Consider the following 21,274-nt stretch of genomic DNA (forward strand, 5'->3'; position numbering starts at 1 on the left):
GCAGATGCATATGCAGCTAGGATGCATTGCTCTTTAGAACCCAAATCATTGTTAGGAAACATGGCAGATGCTAAAGACATTGCTACATTGCAAGGCAGGGACTTGATGAGCCTGTTTTCTCTTGATATGCTGTGGTCAGGCTGCCATATGGTCAGGCTTAGGCCACATTTCTATTTTGCATGTTTACCGCACATCTGCATCTTTTAGTGTGTACTTCTCTTCATCACCCACACAAACAAGGTTTTTGGACTAGCTGACTGTTGACTGGTATACAGCTAGCGTGACTGTCATTTGCTGTAAGGTCTGCCATTCAGTTTTTGTAATAAGAAACATTTTGTCTTTACTACATAGTGTTTTTTTTTTCTGTAAATTTTGTAACGAACAACAAATTCTACATAGATAATGAACATAACATAGTATGGTATGCATTAATTTGGGTATGTAAAGGTACTTCAGACCAAGCAGGCATGGTGAGTTAACTTAGTCAGTCCTAATACCTGACAGGAAAAGGCCATCAGGTCACTCCATCAAACTTAAGCTTTTAAATGTAACATATGTACCAATTGATACAGTGGGAGGCAGCGTGGGTAATACCTAGAAAGATTCACAGCCAATTTTTTAATTGTGCAGCTTCCACAATGAAGCACAGACTCTTAAGAAGCATTCAGCAATCACTGTTTTACCTCATGATCAAAACTGCAGAAGATATCAGCATCCCTCATTCTGGATTATTCTGAAAGTCTGGCTTGTAATTATTATCTTTAGTGGGAGATGAAGCATGAGAATCCTAGCCTGTGTCAAAGAGTACCTAGTGCCTATATGCTGGGACCTGTACCTTGATCAGTACAGTTGGAGAAGTCTAGAGATACTCCCCTGACCAAATGTAGGCATTTACTTGAATTATATACACACATGTATACACACATGTATTCGTGTGTGTGTATATACATGTGTATACACATACTTTCTTATTTCCACAGGTGTGTAAATCTGGAAGGCTATTTAGACACCTAAATCTTACTGAAATGAAAGCAAGCTAAATATCTAATTTGATACTCAACTAAATATCTTTATGGGTAACAGCCCTTACAGCAGCTATCAAATATCTACTATACTCAGCAGAACAGAATACCATGCCATCTCCACTGTTAACTGATATTTCTATTTCTCTAATTTTAAGCTTAACTTCTTAATAACTAATATAGGGGTAAAATGAAATGTCTTTTGACTCGGTAGACCAACTTCAGCTGAATCTTTCATTATTGGTTAAAATCATTGAATTGAGAAGGATTTGTTCATTGTGAAGGTCACAGACTAAATGATCTAAAACTTTTTTTAAAGTCATCCATATAATTGCAATACACTGATAATTTTCATACTTCAGTAAAAACTAGGGAACTAGTTATTAAATATTATAAATAAATGAGGTATTAATATGCTGTAATTTTGATTTTTAAACCTGAAGTAACACTTCAAAATTTCATGCCAAGCTAACAAGATAAGAAAGTATGACTGAACCAATTATATTTCCCATCAGAGCAGTTTTTTTCATGGCTGTTTTTGCTTGAGGGTTACTTTGCTCTTGTGCCTTATTGACAATTCAGTTATTCTTTTACTAATCCATTTGAACTAAGAAAAATACTATACTTGGCATATGTAATTACAGTCAGGTAAAGAGAGAAAATAGGTTTCATGCTGCATGCTTTCTGCCCATAATATTCTCACTGACTACAAACAAATACTTTAAAATCAGTATTTTATGAATGATGTGAATATTTTGCCTGATACTGAAATACAGCAGTGCTTTTCATTATCAAAAAATTCATGCTTTTACATGTCTGTTTCCATAACAGATCTTACATTATCTAACCAACTAGAGAGCAAAATGAAATTTGACTTATTACTTGTTAGGTATTTTATAAATGTAAATAATTTTACTAACCCCCTTTGCAATTAGAAGAATGACAAACATATTTCAAAGACTAACTCATAAGCTATCAGCCTTAGAATTTTTTTGTAGAATTTTTTTAAATCTTGTCTCTGTTCTTACTGTATTTTACTCTAAATGTACTTTGACCTATAAATAAATTTATACCTTAATTTAAATCCTGTAGAAGTTATTTCAGGTTCTTTTATGACAGTTTTGACACTGCTGACGTTTTATAAACGTGCTGTTTATTAGCTGCTGCTTTTGATCAAACTCTTTTCTCAAAAAGGCAATTATTCTGCCTCCTGCTATAGGGAAAAAGGGACACATGTTGAAAATATTCTTCCTTAACTGTAGAAACTACAAAAAGGTGTAGATATTTTTTTAATATTTTAGTCAAAGTTGTGCAATAAATGGATACTGAGACAAAACAAAATGGAACAGCTATATGGTCTAAAATTATTAAACTCACAAAGAAGATGAATATAATAAACACATTAGCTCAGTCTAGCAGAAAGTAATTCTGTGAATTCAATAATAATTTCTTATTTAGGACAGATTCACTGTATTTTTTTTTAATAAATAAGCAAATAAAGGGCCATAAACTCATGCTGTAGTAAATGATTAATTTACAAAGACTATTTTGTCTTAATTATTTTATAGCCTGATACAGTCAAGAACATTTTTAACTGGTGGAATCTACATTCAATCACTGGTCTTGCAGAGATAATGTACCCATATAAATTTGATTAGAATTAAATTTACTCGAAACAGGTTCTTTCTATTAGGAAACTATACTTTCTAGTGTAGGAAGAAGAACTTTGCCGTAATGATATTATCCATGCAAAGTGTGTTTTTCTCTCAATATTTTCTATCAGTAGTTACTATTTCTTTAATTGCAGGCACTTACTCTATGACTTTTTTTTCCTTCACTTTTTTTTTTTTTGGTCAAACTGTGTGTATTTTTAATTTACTGCACTACTGCATTACTGCACCAAATACATGAAATACCATTCCAAATTTACACACAAAAATAAGCCTTCATTAATGCTTTCCATTCAGAAAATTGTTTTTTCAATTTTTGCCAGTTCATTGGCATAACCAAGGCAGCATGGATAGATATCTTTCCTCTCTTATAGTCTGATTCCTAGATCAGGTATGGACTGATTGAGCAATACAGAAGTCCAGCACTGATGAAAATTATCTTCCCCTCACTTCCACTGGGCAGATATTCTTTGTGCCAGAGTAATTCTCTGTTGCTCTTTCAGGCACACTAAAAGGGTAGAAAAGGGTAAAAAGGGGCCAAAGCAAAAGACTGGATATGGTGTTTGATATTCATAGTGAAAGAATTTTGAAAGGCAAAACCTCGTTAAGAAATGTAGCAAAGCCATGATTCAACTGTTTTCACAAGCCATAATACTTCACATCAAAGGCAGTCTGGTCTTTTGAGGTTGGCTTGTCTAACTGAATTTAAAAATGGCTTTTCTGATTAGTTATCAAAGGTTTGTAGTGATAGCACTGAGATAAATGCTTTTGATCCAGCCAGTCATGATCTCTCCTGATGTCTCCTACTTTGAAACTTCTACTGCATTTTCTAGCCATTTTATACATATATATATACACAAATGTTTAGGAATCTCTGTCCATCTTAATATAAAAAGAAGTGACCAAACCCTGAAAAGACAAATTTCCAGCTCAGAGGAGACTGAGTTTGGTCTAAATTCATATTTACACACGGTGTCTGAATAAGCTGAAATATAGGCCATTGGGGAATAGAAATCTATAACATCTCCACAGGCAAAACTTTCACTGTGATTAGTGGAGATGAAAATACTCAGTACTGGATGCTTTTTCCTTGTTGATCTTCCCCTCTAAACAGTGATGATTGTAATAGAAATCCCAACAGTTTTGATGGGATACCCAAGGAGGTGCAATTCAGTTAACAGAATATTCCCAACTCAAAAATGAATGAAGATACGACTATTATGTGATCGTGATTATGCTTATTTCTCAAGCTTTCTTTTTAATCATGCAATGTTGAAAATAGAAGTCTTACAATACTGTAGGTGCTCAAATGCTGTTAAGAGATATGGCACCTACAAGAAGTCTACAGACACCAGTAATCTGGGAGAAATAGAAAAAATTGAGCTATGTGTTTGATGCTAGTTGAAGTAGTATGTAAGGCAAGGTAAAATTACTAAGATAATATTGTAAATTAACAAAGTGAAAATAACAAACAAAGCAAAATTTGAGGAACTTGAATTCGCTAAATTCAGACTCACTGGATTATCTTTCAGCTCTGAATTCTGCAAGTACTTGTACATGACAATGAAAGTCTACTTACAAGTATTTTCAACAAATTATCCAGAGCAGGGGTGGTACCAGGTAACTGAAGTAATAGAACTGAATATAGTTAAGAGGTATAAGAGTAGCCCTTGCAATTACAGGACTGATATCTGATCTCAGAAGTGCCAGGTTTTCAGGCTTTTTAGAGAAATACATTATACTTTTCCCTATAGAAATTTTACTCTAAACTGTTACCAAGAAAGACAAAGCTGCAAAAATAGATTCATTTTAAGTCATGTAATAAAATAGGACTCTGAGCACTAAGAAGGAAGTAAGACTACTAAATATCTTTGGATATAAGTATGGCAAAAATTTCAGTTAGCTGTACAGTATCCTGAATATTCAGCACTGGTTGCAGAGTTGTTCTGCAGTCATTTTGGGCCTTTGTGACTAAGGATTAGGGAACTTGGCTGAAGAGTGGAAGCAATTCCTGACTGAGGTGTTCAGGCTCAGCCACAGCAGAGCTTTAAAACAATTACTCAATTTCCAACTTTTATTTGTCTGAACCAGACCTTTGTGAAATAAAATTTTATTGTTAGTCTTATGAACTATTCCTTGCTGAGGAATATACACAATCAAACCCTAAAATGGTAGTTCCAAAATCTGATTTTGGAGATTAATTTTGGTTTGTTCTGAATAGCATAGAGCATTTAAACAAAAACTGGGTGGTTCCAATCACTATGGTCTTCATTTTTAGGGATCAATTCACTTATCTACATGTAATTACCTACTGTCATTTGAATTGCCTCAGGATATCTTACTTGACCTCCAGCAATCATGCATTTTTGTCCTGTGTAATCTTTGACATATCTGCCAGTCTGTAGGGAATGTCACCGTACCCTAGATGTCACAAATAATGTTTGATCACTGTCTGTGGGAAGCTGAACCAAGTCCCATCTTTGAAAATAAGGATAACATCCTTGCAGACACCTACATGTAAATGCTTATATTTACGTTTATATTAATGTAAATGTATTTGGATCACATGTTTAAATTTTTTTTAGTGCTGTTCTGCAGTTCTTACTCTCTGCTGAAGAAAAAAAGTATGGTTGTGGCTGGTGAATCAAATTGTTCTTTAGGTTCGGCTGACTACCCTGAACATAACAGCAATTTAGACGCTGTAAACACCCACAGATTAACACTTACATGTCTTAATCTTGAATTGGATCCCACCTGTAGATATCTGATAATCATATAGAAAGGTAAATGTCTTAGGTCTGGACCTACAGAAATAGTTGCAAAAAAGTGTATTTGCTTTAACATCTTCCATAGAGGAGTATGGATTCTCCTGGCTACTTTTGTCAGAGCACAAGTATGTCTGTCAGGCAGTACCTAAATGTTCTATGGCTTCAGTGACATATTTAGTGGTAGTATGGTACTTCCTTATTCATCAGCATCCATGCCAATGAAACGTAGTGGTAAAAGCACATTTAAGTAGCTCTGAATTCATGGAGCGCTTAGGACAGTAAAAGCTTCCAAATGAGTAATTGCTTCACACAGACAGCTTTTGCATCCTAAGTTGCTCAGTGGTTGGACTTTAAAATAGCCTGTGTTTCTATTAGTTAATCTCCAGGCACTGTAGAAAAGGCAACAGACTGCAAAAGGATTCATATAAGAAACGAATGCAGCATGGTAATAGTGGAAAAGAACAATCAGAACTGTTTCCTCCTGGGAACCATTATAAAGGGAGGAAGGAAACAAGTTTCTTGCCTGCAGATAGTTACAAACACAACATATTTTTTGTTAAACCACATTTTTGCATTTCAACTTTAAAGTATTTTCAGAAGTTTTCCATGACTTCCCTACAGAACTCAGTCCTCAATACATTCTGATGAAGAAAATCAACGTACAGTGCCTGGGGGTATCATTTTCTTACTTGCTAAGTAGACATGTTAATGTTAGTGTGGGCAATACCTTTCTTCAGTATAACCAAGAATCTTGAAACCGAGGTAGTACTTTTTAAAAATCCGTGTTTAAAACATAATGCTATATTCTTTTCTGCAATGCACTGCATATTTGATCTCTACTATATTGTAAGTGTAAAATTCTGTCTGGACATGAGCCTCCCATTGGCAGTTTTATATGTGGAATAGGCTGAATACTAGATCAAAGACTGACTACAGTTTTCCGTATGCTTTGTACTTTAGCATGCAGAGCTTATGCAGTACTTCTTTTTTTTTTTCTTCCCCCCCCCCCCCCCCCCCCCCACCCCCATCTCCCCATCCATATTCACCTTCATCCCCACAACCACGCTGCTGGCAGCAGCCTCCGCAGCCTCCAGCGTGAGGAGACACATCCTAAGCCGAAAGCCAAGCAGAAAAGCGCATTGAGAATTATACAAGATAAAATATTAAAATACAGGACAGGTTAATTCCCACTACTTTGATGCATGATAAAAACACAGAGAAACTATAATAAATGGATTGCATATTTCTTGTTTGTCTGGATTACCAATTATAAGTTAGCACGTTCACTTCCACCTCACAGATGATGAGCAGTTAGGCAGCAACGCCGCTTACATGATTTATAAATCTATAGAGACAAATCTGTATGTCACTTACGGCACTCTTGGCAGTATATACTGTAATAGAAGAATGAAAATATCCATTACTGGAAAGAAAATACCTTCCTTTCTATTCAGGCGGGCAAAGCACTAAGTAATATGTGAATTTGGTAAAAATATTAAAATCATCTATGTTTGCTGACCATATTAAATTCATATGATTTTGAGAGATTATATTTTTTTCTTTTTCCTGTTTGCTGATGTCAGATAGGAAACCCAGATGATCCTTGATTTTATTTCTACAGTTCTGAGCTCTCGTTTTATTAACATTTTTATTTGCGTGGACTTTCTTAGGTTATATTCAGTTGGAGGTCGGGATGGAAGTTCGTGTTTGAGTTCAATGGAATATTATGATCCTCACACAAATAAATGGAATATGTGTGCTCCTATGTGTAAGAGAAGAGGAGGTGTAGGAGTGGCTACATGTGATGGCTTTCTTTATGCAGTTGGAGGCCATGATGCTCCTGCTTCTAACCATTGTTCCCGACTGCTGGACTATGTAGAAAGGTATCCAATTATACATGCATTTTTTGAATACTAAGTAATGCCCAGTAGCATCATTTTCTTAGCTAAATGATGGTAAAATTAATGGATGTGTTTACGTCAAGAAATGCCAACTTACTACTTACTTGAAAAATTCCATAGAGGTTTGTAGAAGACAATTTCTTTGAAGGTTATTTTCTTTCCCCTTTTTTCACAGTACTAATATATTATCATGGACACAAAACTCCACTCTTTTCACACCTCATTTAAGAAATCTTTTTTTTAAGGCACAATATTACACACTGTAGAGTCATAAACTAAACTTTGCAGAGATAAAAATTCAGACTTGAAGTAATTTTATAATGCCAAGTTGTATCTAGAAGTATTTTGTAACTCTAAAAACATGCTGAGCAAAGAAGAAATATAGAACTGCTTAAGTGATGGATATTTACAGTACATGACAGTAGCTTCCTTTAGCAACACTGCCACTTCCTGACATGTTAATATAAGCCTTACACACTGTATTTACAGTACCCTGAATTTTGCAAGTGGATATTCTGCAAATTCAAGAATATCTAGTAGGGCAGCAGGGCACAGGTGGAGTGATTATACCATTTGATTTGAAGGTACTCTTCAAATGTTTCGTGAAGGTTTGACTTTTTTCTGTTTCTGTATGCTTTAAAATAGAATAAGGAAAAATACACTGTCCAAATATGTACAGGCTGCAAAGGTTAAATTAGATATGGTTGAGTAGTTGGTTTATCTTAACATGCAAGTAAAGATAGACGCTGGGAGAGATTTATCTATTTATTTATTTTCTGAAGGGATTAAACTTTAATTAAATGTCAATTCTTGCTTCTGCTGAATCTGGCTTGGCATTTACCAGTTACCCAATATGTAATCCAAAAATTATAAGATAAAACTTACTTCTTATGTTATCCATATGATTTTGCTCAGTCTTAGGCTCATTCCCATCTCTACTGTATGTAAGCAAAGATCACAGACTGCCAAATACTTTACTTCTTGTCTCCAACAGTCAGAAAGTTCATCAGAGAAATCCCATGATGCCTGTACTTACAGGGCCTAACCTCGTGGGCTTCTATTTATAAGGAACAATAACCAGAATTTTCAATGAAGTAAATTTATGTTAAGACTACTAGTGATAATATTAATAAGTATGAAATCTTTCCAATTACTTCTGCTTATTGGTACTTGTAAGGGAGCTTTTCTTTCATTTTTCAGTCTCTGAGAAGAAAAACCCTTCTGATGTTGAAGACAAACCACATTCCATCACATTTGTCTTTCTCAGGGGGGATTATAACAATGAACTAAACCACATATCCTTAACCTATTTTATGTACTGGTATCTGAATGACATTATACAGTGTTCCTTGTGTAGGTATTTTTGCACTGATAGCAAAAAATGTGGATAATGTACTTCATGGGCTGTTAGCTTCCAGACTAAAAGTTGGGACTAACAAATCAGAAATTGTAAGGCTATTACCTTGCGTAGGGTGGATATAAATTAACCAGTAGACTCCACTAAAACATGAAAAAACTCTCATGGCCCTCCCTGTGATTGATAAGTTTATAGGGTGGCTGGGATGTGATTTAATGTGTCTATTTTTACATTCAAAAATAACACATCATCTTCAAAAAATAAAAACATCTCAATAACTTAGGAAACCAAAGACTAGTAAGTAATAATGAGTTTATTATAGCAAGTTATTTTATATCTTTCTTAATGTTTTACTTTCTGTAAATATCTAGGGTATCAATCCTTTTCAGGAATGAGTCTCTGCTTCAGTCATTTTGTCATTCTGATACAGCCCGATAGGATGTGCTTTATTCAAATACCAATTTTCTCCCAGAAGACTGTTAAACCATACATAATGTTTTAAAATTTATTTTTGAGATTATGTAAATCTAGTGAGAGCAGATATGTGTTTTTTAAACGCTACTGTTAAAATCCTGTTCAATAGTAATTAGGACTCCCAGTTTGAACTCTTCTAAGGTTGATGCAATTGTAAAGGATTTCCTATGGATTCAAGCATTCTAAAACAAAATAATAGTTATGTTTGGCTGCTCTTCACAAGCTGGGAAACTACAATGTTGTATTCCTTTTTAAAGATAAAATAACTAGTTCCTATTTAAGAATTATAAAAGTTTGGAGGTATTTTGGCAGATTTTATAAAGTAGGTTTCTTTTCAAAATGTTACTCCAAACTTGACAGCTACCAAATTCATAAGCAAGTGATCTATAGTTTTTCCCCTTCGTCTCACCTTGATTTCAAATTGATTTCTTTCCGCATTCAGGAACTTTTATCATAACCTTTCTCACCCTAGGGCATACCTAGTTATTATAAAGATGAAATGTACACTTGTTTTTAGCAGAAGAAAGGATATAAGAAATCTCAGACATTTTCCTGGCAATTACAAAAAACAAGTTCTTGTGCAGTTTTATTTTGTTGACAGAATTGAGTTATAAGAATTTTGTTTAGCCCTTGTTTACCTGTTTATTGGAAAAAAAAAGGAAGTCCAAAGATGTCAATTGTATTTAGTTTTCCTTCTTTTGCAGCTCCTCACCTTGGCCCTTGTAATTCAAAAGTAGTGTATCAAAGAGTCTATTAAAATTTAATGCCTTTAGGCAGGTGAAGATACAGTGCATGCTGGTGCATTTCACTGGTTGTGAAACTCTTTCAGCTAGACGCATACGATGTTGTTGTTGAAAAAGTCACACAGTCTTTGAAAAAATTCACTCAAATTTTTTTTTTGTTTTGTCGTTACATGTGCATTTCCCTTCCACATATTCAGTCACTCTTTTAAAGTATTTTCCTCTCAAGTTTTAAAAGACATTTATCACAAATCTAGGTATTTAACTCAAAATTTCTTAAGGAAAGATAGCAAAATGAAAGAATGTGGATAAATAAAATTTTAAAAAGAAAGGAAAATCGACAACACAATCCATTTAATGGCATTTTAGACATAAAAAGTTAAATACAACATTTTACCATTTTATTTTCTGAGAAGTCCAAATAAAGCCAGAAGGGTTAGCAGCCAGTAGATGAGTAGAATTTTTTCCTAAAATGTATTTAGCTGTCAAGAACAATTTAATCAAGGCTAAAGACAATTCTGTTATTGTCTGATTTGAAGGTCATGTTACAAGCAAAGCACTGTAACATCATTGTTACAATATCTATATTAAAAAGTTTAAAAATTTTCTATTGTTCAAATATAATATGGGACTTATAACAGTATTCCTACCAGTTGCTTACTGAAAATATGAATGACTGAAATAGTTACAGGGGCTCTTATAGTCAGCTTTTGTAGTAAAAGCCTAGAATTTTCCTTTTTGTAAAGCGTATGTATATACAACTTTCTGTAGGTTTTTCAGCTTCTAGTTAATAAAGTTTAGACTACAAGAAAATATGTTGAAAGAACTTGACTCCCCCCGAAAAATGAACTTACAGCTAATACTGTCTCTTAAAGGTGTGGGAGAAAGTGGTTTGATGCCTAATTTTATATAACAATATAGTAGTTAGAGGACTTGTAAATAAATAAGATTTTTAGCCATTATGGAGTTCCTTTATAATTATTTTAGTGAAATTATCATGCCCAAAGTTTGATCTACCTTACACTTAAGCAAATGACTAAAGTCAGTCAGAGGATTTGTATTCTTAAACTGTTTATTTTTTTCCACTGATTATCAAGTGATTCTACTACATAGTGGAGATGCTTAAGGACAGATGACATTAATTCTATCATACTGTGATACAGTATTCTATTTTAGCAATATTTGTCATCTAAAAATGAGGTATCTAGTTTAACCTATACTCCAGACATCCTTAGAAACAAACTGAGAGAGACTATCAAAAGGTGATTCATTTCTATTTTACAGATGTCTAAAACAAATACAGCGGAATGTCTTCTGAAATTATCTAATTTTTATATTGTTAATGAATACCTAAATTAATGGCTTAGGCTAAATGTTTAATTTTTAAATTACTATAATTATACAAAAGGAATTTTGCCCTCAGTTTTAAAAATTCTATGGTGATTAATGACCTAAAACAGGTACTACTCTCTTCACTTGAGCAACTATCAGGAGGAGAATCTAACTCTAATGCAGTTAAACATATCTCCTGAATTCTTAGGGAGGTTTTCTGGCTGTGAACATTGTACAATATAATTTTAGAATTAAAATATAATGTAATATTTTTTTAGAAAGAATATTTTTAATATGCTACAAGAAATATCCTATTTAAAATATATATATATAAATAGACATACATCCAGATATTGCTCTTATATCCTTCTCAAATCTCTTTTTATGACCCCTTACCCCACAAATACCTTAGTTTATTCCAAAAGGTTAGCTGAGCAAATTTTCCTAATCAACATTTAGAGGTTTGAATTAGGAACACAATAAATCTGTATGTTTCTTTTTGCTGTTAGAATATTTTGGATAAGATGCTAAGGCTTTTCCCTCCCCCCCCCAAAAAAAAAAAAAAGAGGACTATATTTCAAGGAAGATCAGCATGAATTGACATTTATCTTCTCCCTGGACATTCAGTTTCCTTTCTCTTTCCTCAGGTATGATCCAAAAACTGATACATGGACAATGGTGGCTCCACTGAGTATGCCTCGAGATGCTGTTGGTGTCTGTCTCCTTGGTGACAAATTATATGCAGTAGGAGGCTATGATGGTCAAACATACCTGAACACTATGGAAGCATATGACCCTCAAAATAATGAATGGACACAGGTAATCATAAAGTCTTTATTTTTTTCATCTGTAACATGTTTTGATAGTTGTACATAAAAACATTACTTTTCTGAAAAAAAAAATCTGGTATCTGAGGTTGCCATAACTATAAAAATAATCCTAGTATTTTATCAGCTATTATGTAAGGAGTTTCCTCTGAAGACAGAAAAAAGAGAATTAGATCCTAAGAAACTGGAAAAAGACAGAATAAGCAGTCATTAGAAATATTATCTTGTTACCTTTCAGACAAAATTCTTGTTCTGTTCAATTTCTATAGCAAATTAATTTTTTTCATCTTTCTTCATGCAGAAGAAATGTCATAAAAAGTATCAAAATGGATCTGGAATTTTAATTGGCAACCAGCATGTCCTGAAGATCCTTCATATGAAAATTTGCTTATTTTATGTAGAGAGTCAAGTTTTCATTTCATTCTTCAATACCATTATCTTCTGTTTGATGGATATTTTGAAATTTTGAACTGTATGTAAGTTCCTAATATTGGACCATATAAAAATTAATAGGTATAATAGAAATAGTGGTATAATGCAAGAAGCTGGGGACTGGTGATTTGCTTGTAGAAGGGATGTATTTTATTATGTCACAGTAGTGCTTGGAAAGATTTGGGTTCACAGCAAAGCCTTAAAAAAACCCAAAGGATTATTTCAACATTTTCTGATATTAATTCTGTTTTAAGACTTTCTGAAAAAGTAATTTGTTCCACCAGTGTAGATATTTACTTCTGAATTAGTCACCCTAAGTACCCCTTAAAGTTAGTGAGAAAAGTACATACTTCAAAAGCATATTCTTATCCTAAAATAAGTGTACTATCATTACTATTATTATTACATACCATATAAGCTGACTGTACTGTGTTAGTTTCAGCAAGATCCGGTCTCCTAAAGTTATTAAACCTCGTGTTGTCCTGAATAGTGTCTAAAGCTGCCAAACTTATTCTAAAGGACACTTGAATCTGTTTAGGAATACTGGAACCATAAAATTTTGGTATTAGTAACATTGACCTTGCCTCAGGGACTAAAGTGGAAGCATTAGCTACAGTCTACAGATTATAGAAATCCCTTGCATATCAACAGTTCACAAAACTGATGACAGCTCTAAAATCACTCCTTCTTTTTCCTGTTCTCACACTTTCAAGTGAAAGATGTCAGATGTGAGTAAGTAACTTTAAAACTACAATACTAGGATATTGTGGGTTGTATTTATTTTTAGTGGTTTATACTCCCATTAATTTTGACCATTTTAGAATAATGTTGACACAGCACTTCGGCAATCTCTTGCATGGCTTGTTCCTGTTCAGTTAATTTGTATCTTTTTTTCTGCAGATGGCTTCCCTAAATATTGGAAGAGCTGGTGCCTGTGTTGTAGTCATCAAACAACCATGACTTTTTCAGCACTGCTTAGGATTTTACTAACTGTGAAATGATTATTTTTCTATCAGACAACAGGAATGATAACGTCATGAGAACAAAGATTTACACAGTGAATACTCTGTTGATCACAAACTTGAAGAAGTTTGGAAGTGAGAAAGATTGAGTATTTATGCCCTATAAAAGCATAAAAACTGTTCACAGTCAGTGAACAAGAAAAAAAAATCAGGCTGTTGTAGGCATAAATATGTGAACATGGAGAAGTAAGTTCAGGTACTGTTCTCACTAATGTGTCCTGCAGAACTGGATAATCGAGGGACAGCTCTACTCAAGGAGCAGGAGGGAACACGAGAACAGTTTTCATGGCCACAAAAGTTTTAACTGCAGAAACATCAAAGTACATTTAATCACTTTTAAACTGTGTTTTTTAAAAGAGAAAAGTAGGTAGTAATATAAAATTTTTCTGTTCCGGTCTTGTCTTCAGAAGGGTTATGGCCTTCTTATTTAAACAGGCAGTTTAGTTCTTACTGAAGGGAAGAGGTAGAAAAGTTTGGATATTCAAGTTTCATTCACAATGACTGAGCTGTTGCTTTACAGTAGGAAGAAAAACAAAACTAAAAGCAAACCTCCAAGATGACTTTTTTTTGTAGCTTCAGATTGTACCTCCTTGCCAGTGTTAACGTATCTTATCAGTGAGTCTACTGAAGGGGAAGTTTGTGTATTTAATCGAATTATACACAAATCAATCCTTTGGCTACACTGGGGCTTTGTCGCAAATGTGGGAGTCAGAAGAACACTTTCCTAATTCTTTCTTAACCTTATATTCAATTTAAGCATGTGGGCTCTGATCTCATTGTTTAATGCATCTTCTGCATGTTGGAAGCTCATGAAAAGCTGGAAAATTGATACTGTTCCTTCACTGCATCATGTAACAGATAAATCGTGACTATAGAACCTCTTCTAACATTTCAAGAGGGATAAAAATGCTACATTTTATTTCTTTCTCATGCTCGTACGTACACGACTTTGCCTGATTAGAGCTGCCAATTTATGACTTTCCACTTATGACAGAATAACAGCAAGTAGGGAATTCAGAATAAATGCAAGTGGAATAAGGAAAATTAGACTATTTGATCTAATAAAGTTCATATGGTAAAATACTAGTGTCATCTGTGCTTCCCTTTAGGGTTGATAATCTGTGGCAGTAACGATGCTTTGAGCTTTTGCCTTGGCAGTAGATTTGACGTTGATGCTTTCTATCTTCTTAGCTGAATCAGTTTGAATCCTAAGGCCACTAATGGAATATGAAACTGTGCTATTCAGGGGGGCACAGGCCGTGGGACCAGGACTACCAAGTATACCTCTTCTTTAAAGCCTTGCTGATCCTTTAGGAAACATTTCATGGTCCAAAAGCAGAAACCTCACAGCCCTCTCTCACTAGCAATTTTGGGAGGAATTCTGGTTGCAGTTAAAAGAGTTTTACCAGTGGAAAACTTCAAAACCATTTGAGATTAAAAAAATACATACAGCATCCTACTTGGGACACTTGATTTGAAGATGTGTCTTTCCTTCTAACAGCATCAGCATGCATGGAGATCTTTGTTTCCTGACACAAACTGAACTTCAGTTCTGAAGCCTAAGTATACTGGTTTAAATCTTTTTATATGCTTCTCTATCCTAATTAGAAATCAGTTGCAAAATCTTTAATATTAGTTTTCCACAGTCAGTTGGCTTTTGAATTGCAATTAGTCTTTCTTCCACAGTCAAGCATGTCCATTTTTTCCTAACTATAACTTGTTGAATAAAAGATGTTACCACTCTACAAATTTTGCTTCACACAAACTTAAGCTTCTGAGTCCAAACCAAGAAGATTCTAGAATTACAATTGCAATTAAACATAGACATTAACATTCAGTTCTCCTACAGATACCTAATGAACTTAGAAATTGAATTTTAATTCTATTCCCAGAACTTCCTTTTGATTACATTATATTCATACACAATACAAATATGATTACTCTGCCTATATACTGACCTTCAAAAAAGGATCACTTCTATTAATTGCAATCCATGACAGATTTGTTTTCTGTGCCTTGATCATTTTTACTCTTAATTTATCTTCAATTTTATTTTTTATTCTCAATTTCCTTTATTTATCCAGAATAAAACGTTATTCTCATGTGAAATTTTTCAGACTACTCCACTTCTCTTATACTGAAAGAATAAAATTATTTATTTGTTTTATTTAGATTAGGTAAAACCTAGCCACAATAAGAGCCAAATTTGGCTTTCAGATTCTATTATGCACCTACATCAATATGTTCTGGAGTTTCTTCTAAACAGAATTTAGGGAGATTTTTTTAATTAAATTTTAAGTTTTTCTTTCCATTGTGTTTACTCTGCTCTTATTAAAAAAAATAATAGTTTTACCTTTGACTTCAAAGTGAATGGATTTAAATCAAAATGGTATATAATCTTGATCTTGGTTTCTGTGATCCGTTAAGATCCCTTTTTTACATATAAGAGTTAAAATTGCTCCTGAAAGGCTGAGTTGTGCTAAACAATATTACATTTACAAGAAAAGCAGATGTCTTTTCAAAAACTGGATTATGTCATCATTGTTAATCTAGCATGGTACCTTTTCTCTCAAATAATCCCTTTGATTTCACAGTATGAAATCACAGTGGAATCAGATCTGCAACAAATATTAATTTCAGTGAAATCAATAATTAAATTCCTCAAAATGCTGCTTGTAAATTTTGTATTTTAATATACTAAGTATGTTCTAAGATGTTAGCATTTTCTGTATCTTTCCAATTCTTTTTTATTCATTGTAGCTTGCTTTTTTTTTCCAGAATGTCAACCAGTTTTACTAGAAAGTCTGTTTCACATTAGCCTGTATTTATATATGGGAGTTAGACCCATTTTTTTCCTATTGTTGCCCATCCTTATATATGAACCTCTTCTGTATTAATCAAGCATGAGTAAAAGTAATTAAAATTAAGGTCCTCTGGGGTAATTAAAATTAAGGTACTCTGGGACTACTGAGAAGCCTTGCATTTCTCTATGTGTCAAAAAGTCCTTTTCTTTTGTTTTTTATTGTTTTATTAATTTCCTTCTTGCTGCTACTGGTTTTGAGATAGAAGGAAGGTCAAGGACATGAGTGCTAGAAAAGCTGTTTTTAAATGGATGAGTCTATACAGATTTTCATATGAAGATAGAGAAAACAACACTGGCAGAAAGTGGTCATTCTTGTGCCTGAGGATTTATATTCAAAGCTTGGATGGACACAGAGAAATCAAGTCTCTTTCTTCAGTTTCCTTAACGAACTCTTTTCAAATCCATTGGGACATTATAGATCAGTGACAGCCAATTGTGATGCAGAATTTTCTTTTCTCTTTTTCCTTTCATTGATAATTTCTCTAGTGAGGATAAAACATTTGCTGCTCAAAAAATAAAAAAAAGAGGAAAAAGCACAAAAGAAGCTAGTTATCTTTAAAGTGCTTATAGAAATAATACCCAAAAGACAAAATAAGTGGGTTCCCCAAAAGAGGGAATAATCTCATCAGTCTTATAGCTGTGGCAGTGCTGTTAATGTTTGTTAACACAATTATTAAAGAAATCGTAGAAGAAATCACATTTTTGCAGGGTTTTGATTGGTTAAGTAAACAAAATCAAGAAAAATACCATAACATTATGTCTCTGTTTTTCAAATGAATTAGTCTCCTGATTTAATTCCTTCCAAAATGCTAGATAGTTAAACTCCAAGAATATAATTTTCTAGAGAACATTAGAGTCTTTATAAATATGGAATAATTCAAGTTGAACTCAATAGAAAAACTGATCAAGCATTGAAATCAAAGCCACAAATAAGGCAATAAAAAGATCTGAAGGTAAAAATATTGTTACTTTGGCTTTAATTATAATTGTTCAATACATATTTGTATATGTGTTCTTGCAATCAAATTACTAATATTGTTTAAAAGCAAAAGTAAATTTAAAAAAAAAAACTTTTGCATATAGAACAGACTTCTAATCATATGAAACTGGTTATTAAGGCAATTTAAGGATGCTTTCAGGGAGTTGCCTGTCTCATAATGTTACTCTGTTAAGCTAACATTAATTGACATAAGGGAACCATTTTGGCATAGGCAAAGGATTATTTCCTTGAGTATCATTCTCTTCTACAGAAAACTGCCATCAATTGACCATTATTTAAAAAGTACTCATGTTAAAATGTATCTAGAAAGCTCTATATATTATTCAGATTGTTTTATATGTTTAGAAGGCCCAAATAAATTCCCTTGAATATATTTGTCAATGACTTAAACACTTTTCAATTACTTCAATCAAGATAACTCAAAAATGAGTTTGAAGTTGTGCAAGTTTTAATGGCTCAGACCTTGATGTCCATGAGCAAACACCAGAAACACTGTGCACTGTGATTATGAACGAAATACATGTTGTTTTCCACAACAGAATTCACACTCTAGAAGTCTTTCCTTTTTACTGTGCTCACAATGGACTGGGCATAACAATATGTATCCTGTTATCTATGACTTTGTGTTAGTTATTTCATTAGGAATAAATAGAGAAGGCATTTCTGCAAAGGCTTAAAAAAAGCTCTTCTAACTGTTATCAAATAGCAGTAATAAATTACATTAATAATTCTGTCATACTGTGGGAAACTCAGACATTTGCCTATGTGCATATCTGGAATTTGATGGTACAAAACCAAGTATAAACTTATTTACCTGTATCAAATTCACAGCCTGGAACAGGACATGGTGCACTTTTTTGCCATTAGCATCTCCCATGCATACACCTGTGTTTAGTTTTATATGCTCACAATCCCACTGCACACTGGATCTTTGTACAATAGTGCTTTCTCACTCTTCTCCCCTCCCCACCCCCGGTTTCTGTTTATATTGCAGAGGCTTTCTACCATTAGGCACATTTTCCCACAGAATTGTTTCTGATGAAAGCAGCAAGTGTAATAGTAGACCATACTGGTAACCAATTCCTTACCACTCTATATGGAAAGTGGATGTGCATGACATAAAAAAGAAAGGTTTATTTTTCTTTTCCGAAGTAAAACTTCTTTAATATGTCTTCAGTCTTTTAAAGATCTACACATTGAAAAAAGAAATGTAAACTCTCTAAAAAGTAAACATTTTTAATAGAGAGCTTCCAATTATTCACAGATTACTCCAACTTTAAAAAAATGTGTGTGTTAAGTCATGCACAATTTATGATGATCCCAGCGCTGGCATCCAGATCTCTTGTAGATGTTCATGTTTGTGAATGTGTCTCATTGTCTCCAGATATTTCCTAATCCAAGGGACATCTGTTGAGTGAATAAAATTTCAAATGCAATATTTACAGCTCACATTTAAAGCTTCTGTGTGGTATGCACAAATAGAAATCAGGATCCCAGATTGCTCACAAAACGTATTTCCAACCTTGGTAGAAGTTTGATTCAAAGTTAGCTTTCCTACCAAATATAGCATCCAGTGTAATCGGTATAATTTTATCAAAATATCAGAATAGAAAATATTGTGTGAAGTACAATACAACAGAATAACAGTATCTCAGAAATGTAAAAAGAATATTAGGGATACAGATCTTTGTTACTTGCAAGAAGACGTTCCCCAAGGGTACTACATATCGTTCCCAACAGAAGCAATTTGATTTTAGGGAAATAACTTTGCAACCAATCTACTGGCTCATAAATTGAATTACTATTTGAAAGCAGTCATTTCTTATATTCTTTCTTGTAAAATAGGGACTTGACTTTGTACATTTACCATAAAAGAAGAAAAATTTTTATTTATCCCAAAGTAATACTTAAAATCTCAATATTGAAAAACAGTAGCTCAAATATATCTTAGAAGTCAATAATTAGTTACATACTTTAAATTCTGAGAATATCAAGTTCTTGGACATTTTTGCATCTACTGTACCAAGCAGATGTACATAAACTAGGTAATACAGGCTTGCTGCCAGCTCAGAAGAGAATCTCAAGATGTAAAAGTAACTTCAGAAATATTTCTGTTTAAAAATAGATTGTCCATGCAATATATCTGTTCTAACGTAAATGAGAAGTTATAAAATATTCAGCAGAATAATTATTCTTCAGCCTTATTCTAGATCCAGTGTAAAGCTGCTCAAATTGGCATAACCTTACATTTCATTGCAAATTACCTCATTATAGTTCTGCTTCATAGTACATGGGGATTAGGTACACTTAGGGGCAGAGAGACTGCTCAAAATCCTTAAATCAGCAAAACTTTTGATTTCCATGTGCAGGACTGCTACTGTTGGAAATTAAACCATAAAGAAAATTACTAGCAAAGATAAGAAATGTAGCGACAGGGAACAATATGTTCTGTAATCACTGGCTATCCACAGCTTCCCCTTAGGGATCTGGGGAGCTGCCAAATCCATCACCATCTAAGGGTTTGAAAAGCAGTCAAAGCTGAGGTATAAGCAACTTACACTTCTGTCACCCCCATATTTCCCCAGATTTTCCATGATGACATGATGCTTAAAAAATAAATTAAAAAAAAAAAAAAAATTGCTTTTGCAGAAGTCTCATACTCTTCAGAATTAGGTCTGTGAGTCAGGATCACATTCAGCTTTGTTCACTTAGGCGGCTAGGTTGTGTGTAAAGTCTGGTATCCTTAGTGAACTATTTCTAATGTAAAGGCTGTCCCCAACAAAAGTCACTGGAGAGGGCAGCCTTGAGGGCCTCCAGGAAGAAATATTGTTCCAAAGGTGAGGTAGTTAAATTAAGTAGGTGAGCATTCGGTTTAGTTTCCCCCACGTAAGTGTCTAATACCATCCAAGATGCCCAAAATTACCTAAGACATCCACACCAGGCTCTGGCAGGTATGACACAGATAAAATTTTGGAGTGGCAACAGAAGTTCAAATGGGAAGCTCTAAAGTATCCCAGATGATATTAGGTGCTTGTGTGTGGGCAAATAGAATCCATGATCCCTTATATATATATATATATGCACCCAGTGCCATTATATATTTGAAGGTGGCATTTTGCAACCCACCTGGGTGATAAGAAAGGCTGAATTTAAAAATGTTTTACTTCAGTTGCTTAAGCTTGAAAATATTAACCTTGATTGTCCAATGAATGACACATATAGTGAACATAGGTGTGAGAGCACAGTCAATTAATACTTATTAAGACTGGCATGATATGGTTAAGTATGGGAAATGCTAACTTAGAGAGATCCTCTTTATCATGAAAATTAGCTATTGTGCTTCACTTGAGTCAGAAATTTGTTCTGTAAGCAAGTCATGAGTAAACCACCCTTACTCAGCAGAGTTATTAAAAAAATCACCTACAGTAGTTGCTATTGCCTAATATAGAGTTCTTGGTTTTGTTTTTCTATTTAATGGTAAAATGTTTCCAAGTGCAATTCTGTAAATGTTTGGATGGCATATTTCAGTCATGTAGTGGATAATCTGACATGTAAGCATAGTGTGGAAACGGAGTGTATCGGGGTTTAATTCTGTTTTGTTTTTTTTTTTTCTTGTTTCTACATCTGTATATTTTCCAGGATATCAGTTAATTGAAAATGGGCATTTGTCCCATATGAAAGCAAAAAGAGAAAGAAGACTTGCAATAGCAGGCTGAATGAATGAATATCCAGTTCTTTATTTCATTAATATAGAGTGTTCTCAAATATAGATATCTACTGTGTAAATGTCCACATCAGAATTATACATCCTAAGCTTTTTCTTATAGCTAGAGTAGCAAAATCAGAATTTCTAGGACATGATTCAA

General features: G+C 33.7%; 1 protein-coding gene across 1 annotated transcript in view; it reads left to right on the plus strand.

The window, feature by feature from the left end:
• KLHL1 (kelch-like family member 1) overlaps positions 1–13,848 on the plus strand; it is a 181,793-nt gene extending 167,945 nt beyond the window's left edge. The window contains exons 8-10 of the mRNA XM_009323524.1: positions 7,131–7,343; positions 11,912–12,083; positions 13,424–13,848. Of these exons, the coding sequence (XP_009321799.1) occupies positions 7,131–7,343; positions 11,912–12,083; positions 13,424–13,483 (445 nt within the window). The 3' untranslated portion in view covers positions 13,484–13,848. The remainder of the gene's footprint in view (positions 1–7,130; positions 7,344–11,911; positions 12,084–13,423) is intronic.
• The last annotated feature ends 7,426 nt before the right edge of the window (positions 13,849–21,274 follow it).

The sequence above is a fragment of the Pygoscelis adeliae genome, unplaced genomic scaffold, assembly GCF_000699105.1.
Source record: "Pygoscelis adeliae isolate BGI_AS28 unplaced genomic scaffold, ASM69910v1 Scaffold44, whole genome shotgun sequence".
Classification (NCBI taxonomy): Eukaryota; Metazoa; Chordata; class Aves; order Sphenisciformes; family Spheniscidae; genus Pygoscelis; species Pygoscelis adeliae.